The sequence below is a fragment of the Empidonax traillii genome, unplaced genomic scaffold, assembly GCF_003031625.1.
Source record: "Empidonax traillii isolate 1590-97213 ecotype Southwest subspecies unplaced genomic scaffold, ASM303162v1 scaffold423:size1405600, whole genome shotgun sequence".
Taxonomy (NCBI): domain Eukaryota; kingdom Metazoa; phylum Chordata; class Aves; order Passeriformes; family Tyrannidae; genus Empidonax; species Empidonax traillii.
In genome coordinates, this window is record NW_020955616.1 from 882,362 (window position 1) to 892,948 (window position 10,587).

Consider the following 10,587-nt stretch of genomic DNA (forward strand, 5'->3'; position numbering starts at 1 on the left):
AAAAAAAAAAAAAAAAAAAAAAAAAAAAAAAAAAAAAAAAAAAAAAAAAAGAGCCAAACCAGTTTCTCTTTTGACTGAGGGAAAGAGGCTGAGTGTGAACTCAACCATCACTGGCTATCACACATGGCCATAACTTGCTGCTTGCGGTCTCACAGACAATGCAAGAGCAGCACAAGAAGCATTATGGATTGGAGAGATGCAAAAAAAAAAAAAAAGAAAAACAAACCAAACTTATGGCAATTGATTGGTAGAGATGTTGGATGCAAAACTGCAGAAACATTTTGGTACTTCCACTTGTTGTTTATTTCTTACAAACTTGTTATTTAAATTCATAGGTTGCTTTATGGGTGCGAATATCCTCTATAGTTTTGTTTCATCCTAGAAATCAGAATTCCTTCATACAGATGTAAGAATTAAGCAGAAGATCCAGAATAACAATTCAGAGCAATACTGCATTAATACATTATTAGTTATTTGCTCAGTACAGAAATCAGATTAACGCATGTCTTAAACACTGACACGTTAGATAACATGGCAATGCCATGAGTCACAGGCTAATCAAGTACAATTTCCAAAACACTTCACATGATTGATTCTAGAAAGCTCATTTTTATACTTCTACTGTGTAGACTGTAAAAGAGAAAAAGCCATAGCTAACATTTTTAGGCAACTTCATCACCTTTACAGGAAAGATTACATGCTTGTTCTGTAATGCTAAGCTCAACAAAAATCATCTAAGAAACAGTTATATAATTGATTTTATATTCTCCCACGATGCAAATGTTTCCTTTGAACACTATGGATTATTTAGAAGTAACATTGAGGAATATGGGTGATTTAAGACAAAAATCCCACTACATAATCCTGCTCTCTTGGCAGGAGCAAAAGGGAAGCTCCTTATGTCTCTTCTCTAACAGTAAATTGTATATGCCCCAGGGAACCAGAGATCTTTGAAAGTTCAAGTTTTATAGCAGTTGGGCACAGAGTGCATTGACTCTACTTAGTTCTTGCCAATGTTAACGACTGTTACTGTGATCAAAGTCTAACTTAATGCATTCCAAGCAAGATTATGGTTCTCAAGGCACACTAAACAAGTTTACAGACTACAATTTGCAGTTATGTTTTAAGGAAGAAAGCAAGCTATGGTAGTGGTTTTAGTAGCTGTTAACTTCAATGCATGTTAAAAATACCCCTGATCGTATTTGTGAACAAAAAGTATGTAAGTAAACACACTGATGTGTGCAAGTATTCCAGTATTTTGTGGATATCTGAGACTTCTAATTTGTGACTTTTGACTCTCTGTCAAAGCCAGTTTTGATTTTCAAAGGCTGATTTTTCTACCATCAATATTTTTGATAAAGGCCTAATGAGGTGCAAGAATGTTGTTTCTGTTTGAAGTAGCAGCACAGATGCAGCATCTCATTCCATTCAGGTCTGAGCCTCATTTAGCTCAACATATAGTTCCAGTAACCAAAGTTTTCAGCTGGTAAATAGAGGTACAAAATGTACTAAAATAGCAAAAACAAAACTACCAAACAGGAGGATTTACAGAACCAAAGCCAGTATTTTCTGTACCCCCCTTAATAGTTGATATATTTTATATTGCAGCTCTGTTTTCTTCTCTCTTCCATAGCAACTAATGACTTAAACACTGTAGGTTAAACTTCATTTAGCTGGGCACAGGCTGTTAACAGCCTCTGAGGAAGAGGAGAGAAAATACACAAATGTAAGAGCTCCTAATTTTCTCCTAAAAATCAAAAGCTCTTATTATTCCCTAACCAATAACCAGCACAGCTATTTCAAGTGGCCATGTTGTTGTGTTCATTCACTTGACTGAAACCCAACTATTTATTTGCTGTCCACATAAGCAAAAGCTGATGTAAGCCTACTCTGTCAAAACTTTCTCCTCTCCTCCCAGGAGTGTAACTGTAACATCTCTGTGCCAGCACTACCTCCAACAAGGCTACAGGATGAACTCCTTCAGGAAACTGTTTGGGAAGCTCATGGAATACAGAAGATACTGTAGGCAGTCTGACAATCCAGAACCATTTCAACAGGCACAGATACACACAGCTGGCTAAAACTTCAGATACTATTACCAAAATAGCACTTGAACAAGAGTTAAGCATGTCAAAGCCTTTAGAAACGCAGAAACTGAACACAAATTATTCTCCAGATCTAATTCCTTGACTAAAAGCCAATTTATCTTTTAAAATGAATATTATGTGACAGAGCTTGCCATTTTCCTTACTGTAGGATTAAGCTGTAATGAAGCACAGCTGCAAAAGTAGTGGATATAGATGCCAGAAAGACAGCAAAACAAAAGTATCTTCTACTCACACATTAAAAAGGCCCTTTATTTCAGGAATCAATACAGATAATATTTTCTACTTGAAATAACTTCCCTCAAGCAATCATAGCATATCATTGTTTAACTGAGCTAAACAATTTGCATTTTCCTCCCTTCCTATGCTCTCACAGGAAACTATACCATTACTTTGTATTATTAATGCAAATGAGTAGGTGGAATACAAAAGAAGTTTCTTCCCCAACTCCAAATTCAAAAGGCCATTTGCTCTTCAAAAGACTCTAGACTTGGATGTCACTCTCATGTAATAACATGCTTTCCCATTTTCAAAAAATTTTACCCTTGGATTTTCTGATCCGTTATGTGAAAATAGTTACTATTTTGTTTTGAAAGGAAGCCAAGGTAATAATTAAAAAAAAAAAAAAGATATGAATGTAAAATTGATCAATTCCATAGATTGCTACTTTTCCTCCCTCAAATAATGTAGTCATTACTGATCAGTTTTGATTAGATGGCTAATGCAGATCCACAAACTGTATGGCATTTTAATATTTTTTAAGGGTTGTTGGTTTTTCAAAGGGGGTGTGGTTTTGTTTTTTTTTTAAGAGGGTATCAGAAATGCTACGCTATGTGGTAGTACAGGGTCTCAGCAGCTCATGAACCACTGAAGGAGGCATAGGAAGAACAAGAAGAAAAAAAAAACCCTAAAGCAAAATGAGAAAACTCAAACACTGCTCAGCATGAAGCAACAATATAAGGATCAGCTTAAAAATGTGCACAGTTCTCCAAAGAAACAGCTTCTATTTTTCACATCTTCAGACATCCTAGATATTACAAACAGAAGTATAAGCTCAGCAGAAGACTCATGGAAGAATAAAGAGGATCTTTAGTAACTGGCACATACTCTTGTCTCAGCAATACTGCCTTTCAGGAGCTATCGTATAGAAAAGAGTGAGCTGGACCTTGAAGCCAACATGACACTTTCCTGTGGAACCATTCCCAGATCTTACTGCTTGCTACCAAAGTAATTTTAAACAGACCTACATGTTCTACTGATAGAAGCACCCATAAGACTGCTTTACCTATTTATTTGCATTACTGCAACAAAGTGAGACATGGAGCCACAGTACCTGGTTCAAAACCTGGCCTGAAGGGTAAGTCCAAATTTACAACCCTTTTAATTTGCAAACTTGAAATGAATTAGCAAAAACAGTTTTTAAAGTTTAATTTCCTTGAAAAAAAAAAAAAACCCACTCTATTTTTAAGAAAATATTTAAGCAGTTTAATAAAAATTCAGTAAACTTCATTACAAAACTGACATAATACAAAAAACCTCCCCAGAGTATACCCAGTTCTAATTCAGTCTGTAGATGGCCTGTAAATGTTTTAAGTGCAACAACTGAAAGTTACACAAAATAGATAGAAACATAGCTTTTTTTTTTTTTTTTTAGACAAATTAATCACAGATTTTAAACTTGGGAAGCCTGTTAAACCACCCATCAAGGTAGAACACTCAATCCAGTTGCTTAGCAATTCATCTTAACACTTCATCCAAATAGATCACACAGTACAAATACATCCCAGAAACAAATTGCTCATCATAAGTCTTCTCTTCCAGCAATTACGAACTGGAATCTAGAGGCCCACTAAGACTGAAGTTATTCAAGTAGTATCTTGCCAAATGTGGGGTTGTTTCCCCCAGATAAAACTCTTCTTCAAAACATATGGAATTTAGGAAAAAGAATCTCACTACAGATTACCCTAAAAGAGAAAAAAATCCTACTCACCAGACAAGTGAATACACAGATACTAGAAAGACAGCACTGCTGTATTCTATTACTTCTAATTTTTATTTCTAGCTAGACTTGCTTTATTTTGAGGTTTGAAACACTCGCATACATGAAACAGAAACAAAAGCAGAAAATCCACCAACATATTGTAAAAACTAAGTTGTTATTGAGATGACAAAAAAAAGCTTGTGAAGACTTAGCAAGACTTGTCAGGAGCAATCAACAAATAAAGGCTTTACTTAGAAGCATTAAAGGCTGAATCGTCAAATATCTGGAACTTCAGAGCCCAGTAAAGAAATCCCAATTAAATAGTATTATCAGAAGAGATCATGTCTGTAGTCTGTGCTATTTTTAAACCTTCAAAAATTTTACTTTTATCTCAATGGTGTTATGTTGCTTTTTGCATGGTGGAAGGAAATAACAGAATCTTGAAAGCAGTTGCAAAGCTTCCTAACCAAATCAGCCATACATCTCACTTTTGGAAGTCACTCTGTCTAATACAGTTAAGCCTCAGGAACGCTTTCAGAAGAATCTGAGTGGACAGTAGAATGCAATACCTATCTAAGGGGCAGAACTACCCACAGATCAGGTTTCATTCATACAAAGCAAGCCAGCCAAGTTAATCATCCTAAGAAAAAGCAGGCTTGCATGTTTTCATAATCTTTAAATCTGTAGAAGACCTAGAAAGAACTTTCTGGTCACAAAGCTACAGCACTTACTATCATTAAGCAACTAAATAAGCCACCTTACTCAAAGGAAAGATTCTGATGCAAAATGCAGGAAGAATGGGATTCTCTTCTTTCTTGATACAAAGGTGCAAGAAATCACCAACTTACCCCAAAGGACAGGTCAACAACCTTGTATGTATGACCTGTATATGGTAACTTCATTGTCTTCAAGGTCATGCTGTTCATCAGTCCTTCACTACGTGAAGAGCTATACAGTGACATTTAAAATGTACCAGTGGAAGGGAAAAGACTAAGAGATTAACTCATTCCAACTCTTAACTATAATTCTAAGCACATTCATGTTTCATATTTTGTTTTACTTAAAAAGAACAGTACTTTACAAAAAAATGATTCCTCAAGTACAGATGACAGGGGAGGCCTTGCTGCCCGTTTAAGTACCGTAATTAGGTTAGGATTTCCAGGCAATTTAGATAGTGTAGTAAGACAACTTCTTTATTTCTTCCCTCCTTGGTTGATGGACCAGAACTATTCCGAAAAAATGGTCCTAGGAAATGTATTCAGCCTCTGTACTATTTCAACTTTGAAAACAAAAAGACAGGAAAAACCTATTTTACCAGTCTAAGGAATATCCATATTGAAGTATTTCCAGATACAGTTATACAAAACATAAAAATAAATACTTGGCAAGGGAACTACCTATTCAATATTTGTGTTTAGACATGACTGCTAAGAAAAATCTTGTAAATTTCTATTATGAAATAAAGTCTTCATCTTTTCACACAATTATTAATCTTTTGTATTATGGTTATCTTGATCAGGAAACAAACTAATTAGTGGCAGTTCAAGAAGTTAACTGTTCCTTATTAGGAGATTCTATCATCACTTAAAATGTCACCTGAATCTTCACAAAGACTCTCAGAAACACAGCACCTTCTTTCCCAATCATTCCATAATATCTGCCAGAAGATTGCACAGACAGACCGTTGCCTGGATGAATGTCACAGTACGTGAAAACAACTAAAGAAGGATCTTAGAGAAAGATTCTGTCTTCATCAATTTGTTGGAATAATCTCTCATACTGAGTTTGCAAAGAATATATAGAAAAGATTAATTTATAAAATAAACAGACCAGATTTGAGTCTCTCACTTAGAACAGGAAGAGAAATACAATTTTTTTCTGATGATTCTTCTTGAAATATTAAACCTTAATTAATTAAGAGGAAGAGATAAGAAGCAAGACTGGTGTGGTTTTCAAAAGAAAATACCACAAAGGAAGTTGAGTATCTAAACAGAAATACTTAAAACAATTATCTTAATTTTCATTTCCCAACAAGGTAAGGAGGAGCAGAAAGAACTGTTTTGTTTTCTCCTGCATTGTCTGAAAGACACTGCACAAGAGAAAGAAAACCTCACCTACTGTACTACAAAAAGAGAGAATGGATGAGTCGCTGGAGTCACAGTCCAACATAGAAGGGTTTTGTCAAAGCAGCATTAACAATCTAATTTATTTTTTTGTGGAACAGATACTGAAATCTGAACAGGAAAGATGGAAAACAGACTTAGTATAACTGAAGCAGAAAAATGCTGAATGTTCAAGTTTATGTTGATTTTAAGTTTTTTTGTCGGCTTTTAGGTTACTTTCCCTATCACACAATCTGTTGGGGCATTAGTGAGAATTTATCTGAATTTGTAATGCATACAAATAGCACATACTTAATCATAAACATACACATACAAATCACAAACACAAGTATTGTACTATTTCTTTTCCTGAAGTAAAACTTTTCGAACTCAATCATATCATAAAATGTTTGTTCCATTTCTGTGATGTACTACGGATCTTACTGTCTTTCCGACAAATTTGCAACATCGAAACCTCAAATTTCATTAAAAATAGTACTGCTGTCTGTTTCACTCTAAAATGAAGACCTTCCATGTTACATAAAAGCTAAAAAACACAATGCAAACAAACAACAACAACAAAACCCCAAACCAAACAAAAATAAACTCCCAAGCTTCACTTTTGGTTCCCCCCTGCCCAACAATGCCACTTTGTGCCCTGATCTTGGTCTCATGACACAATATTGCAAATCAAGCAATAATCTTAATTTCACTGTAAATCTTTAATATATTATTGTTCTCATGTCAATTATATTAAACTCAAAGTAGTTATTAATAAAGACTTTAAAAAAAAATTAATACCTCAGTCTGACCTTCATGGGCACTGGATTCATGAGTGACACGAATAGCCTAAAATTAAAACATATTTCCATCAGACTTTAAATGGGAGACTTCCAGTGTTTCAAGACCTAGTTATGCTCTTTGCTATATCAAATGCCATAGATGTAACTACTTTGTTCAGTGCTTTTAATAAATAAAAAAGATAATAAACAAATAATCTCCACATCCAAAGATCTTGGAAGACCAATATTTCAGTTTCATTAAAATCAATTCAGATCAAATATCTGACAGTTTGTAACGGAACTTTTACACAAAGAAAACACTACAAGCAAGCATTTTTGTTTTCCATCACTTCCTGAGCAGACAAAATAATTTAGATAGAAGCTCTGATCAGATATTTTGTATATTTCTATACAAAATGTCATCAAACCTCCGCTCTTTCTGTTTGTTATTACTTCGTTCAACTACATGTTAACACTCATATTCCTGGGGGCTTCACAATAAGCTTAAACCTAACTCAGATTCAGGAATCATCCAGGTTTTAATTTTTAAAGAGAATCATCAATACCTTTAGGAGCAACCATGCTGTTCTCCTTTCACCACTGGCCAGATGTTTCTGTTACATCCTTTCAAACAGCACTAAATGAGGCCAACCACTTTACCAGCTAGCTCATCTCATTGTACAGGGTTGTGGGGGCAGGAGATTATATTTCAGCCAAATCAGCTCTTTTGTGTGCCTCAACTGCTAAAGTCACAGAGATATGACCAGAAGGCACAAATGAAAAAAGGAAGCAGAATGACCATCCTTTCAGCAATAGCACCAGATCAGCTTAAGCTGACCATTAAACTGCATCCTGAACCCACAAAAAAAGAAGATTATTCATGCATTTCAAAGTAATTTTAAACTAAGCCAGTGAATTAATATGGATGAGTAACATTGACAAAAACCTGACTGAGCTATGGGCAGGCAGGAATACTCTAAAATACCAAAAGAGAGTTTTCTTTGTAGCAACTGTCTGATCACAAGCTCATTGTAAAACCAAATTGTTTAGGTGCTTTACTGAATCAAGTCGTCTGGACAGTACCTGCTCATGCAAGTAATTCTTATACCATTTTAAATAAAAGTAGAAACACATACTAACTTCATAAGTTTCTAGATATTTGGCCCTCTCTTCAGGAGTCATAGATAATGAATCTTCTAGGAACTTCTTCAGTGAGGAATTAGTTTCTTAAAAAAAAAAAAAAAATTGTCATGTTATAATTCCAACTTCATTCAAAGCTTACAGAATCCAACAAAAGATTTAAAGACAGAAGTACATTGTATCTTAAAGGCACTGAAGGCTGACTGCAAGAGGAACTGCTACCTGCTGCAGTTTGCAATGTTTCAAGTGCTTTAGTTGTGAATTAGTATAAAATACTGGTTTTGTAATTATATGTAGAAATGCACTTTGAACAGAGTTCATCATTTATGAATGGTTATAGTCAGAGAAAACAGTACAAAATGTATCCTTCCCTTACAAAATGTGTTGCCTTCCTTTAAGGAAAAAAGGGAAAAGCCAACAAAAAACCCAAGCAAAAAAACTTACCAAAGTTCATTTTATCTCTGTTGTTTGCAATAGCATGAATTAGCCCAATTGTTCCACAAGCATTGTTAATGGTCTGCTTCATGAAATACACTGACGATTTCACGTCTTGTCCCTTAGCTTTTATTCTCTCTTCTTCTTCTGTTCTGAAGGTTTCATACTAGAAAGAAAGTTAAAGACATTTCACAAATAGTACAAATAGCTACATTATCAAGCAAAAATAATTTATAAAAAGCAACACCTAACTAATATTGTACTTTGAAATACTTAATGTGTGTGGTCCAACAGGTATACATAAACTTAATCACCTGAACAGCTCTATATTGTTCACTAAACCAATGCCTCGACACTAATCGAAATACTGTCACATCTGAATCATGTGTAATCTATCATAACTTCAAAAATATTTAAATTATTTCCTTGATCTCAGCACCTGTCATCATCTCTCTTAAATTCAACAAAAGGCTTTTTAAGGACACAGGGTTCAAAGTGCTTTCAAGAAAACCGTGATACTTCAGATGATTAATCATCATGAAGAATTCTTAAACGTTCCATCGTTACATTTCATTTCTCCCAGGAATATAAAATAAGATTTATATAAACCCAGGGCCTCAAAACAGGCCCTTCAAAAGCCATATTCATAAAATAAATATTTTCTGTAGTAAATATGAATTTAGTGTCTCTGAACAATTTTGTTCAATACTTGTTTTATAACTTATAAAGTTATACAAGAATAACTGTGACTTCTTCATAGTCTAAGTAATAGCAAGAGAATGACAAAGCATTTTAATTTGGCACCACTTATCTACAAGTTAACAAAAAATAAGCTTAATTGAGACAAAAATTTCATACAGTTTAACTGGACAAAAAGTTCAGAGTAGAGAAGGTAAACAGTATAGCTGCCATTCATTCCCTGCCAATCAAAATAAACTCCATGGCAAAAAATAAATACATAAATGCTGAGAATACCAAAAATATAATTCTGAGCAAGGCATAGACCAGATCACCTCCTAACCTGAGCTATCCCATGATTTAAATTCGTTAGACCATGTCCAAAATGGCCAACACTCACAGTATTCACTTTGTCTACAAGCCACAATGCAGACTAAGAAAGCCATTGACCTTTAAACTGGACAACAACCCTGAAATTATCTGTATGCCAACAAGAGCATCTTGCCCTAAAAGCAAGTTAAAGAAAACTGATATATAGGAAACATGAAATAATTGAACTTCAGACAGAAGAACAAACATGTTAGAAAAGTGTTTGCAAAGGCAGCAAAATTAACTACGAGGCACACTTTCATAAATGTGGGCACAACCAAGAAGCAGAAACAAATAATAAATTAAGTAAAAACCTAATATTACAGGCCCTTCTGAATGGAAGGCTGAGGAGCGGAAAATTACTCCAGAAATACAAAATAATGCTCAAGGGTCTTGTGTAGTTCACACAGAACAAAAGGTTCAGAACATTGGGACCTCACATGAAAAAGTCAGCCTTCACACACTCAGGTTAAACAGTTGATAGAAACACTTGTGCCCCTTATGTTTCAGAAGGATTAACATGCTGAATATTTGGCTGGTGGACAAATTTGATTGATTGATACAATAGAGCATATGTTTTTTTCCTCTGGTTTTGTTTGTCATATGTTTCTTCAGGATGAAACTGGATACACCCTCTGGAACAAGAGGAAGACTGTTCTTTCCACTGGATGATGCTCCCATAACATGGTCCAAGAAAAGGTGGTTTGCATAAGCAGGGAGGCAAAACAAAAGTGACAATCATGAAAGGAGCTCAGACCTGTAGCTTGAACAGCCAGACACAAACTACAGCACACAGAAAACAATGTCTCAAGGGTGACAGAAAGGACATTTCCTGAAGACAGGGGAATGAAGAGCTTGCTTAAGTTCAAAACTATCAAGGTGGCTGAAATAAAGCTTGAAACGGACTGTCTGCATAGCTGTTTTGGAGAAACTGAGAATGCAGAGGTTTACAGGGCCTAATTTGTAAAAAAATCGACCCATCACTCTTCTCTGTA

At 34.9% G+C, this 10,587-nt stretch overlaps 1 protein-coding gene across 2 annotated transcripts in view; it reads right to left on the reverse strand.

Annotated features, from left to right (window-relative positions):
• UCHL3 (ubiquitin C-terminal hydrolase L3) overlaps positions 1-10,587 on the reverse strand; it is a 43,558-nt gene that overhangs the window by 21,061 nt on the left and 11,910 nt on the right. For both annotated transcript variants that reach the window (XM_027894274.1, XM_027894275.1), the window contains 2 exons: positions 8,111-8,196; positions 6,990-7,037 (listed from right to left, as the gene is read on the reverse strand). In XM_027894274.1, coding sequence (XP_027750075.1) covers positions 6,990-7,037; positions 8,111-8,196 — 134 coding nt within the window. The remainder of the gene's footprint in view (positions 1-6,989; positions 7,038-8,110; positions 8,197-10,587) is intronic.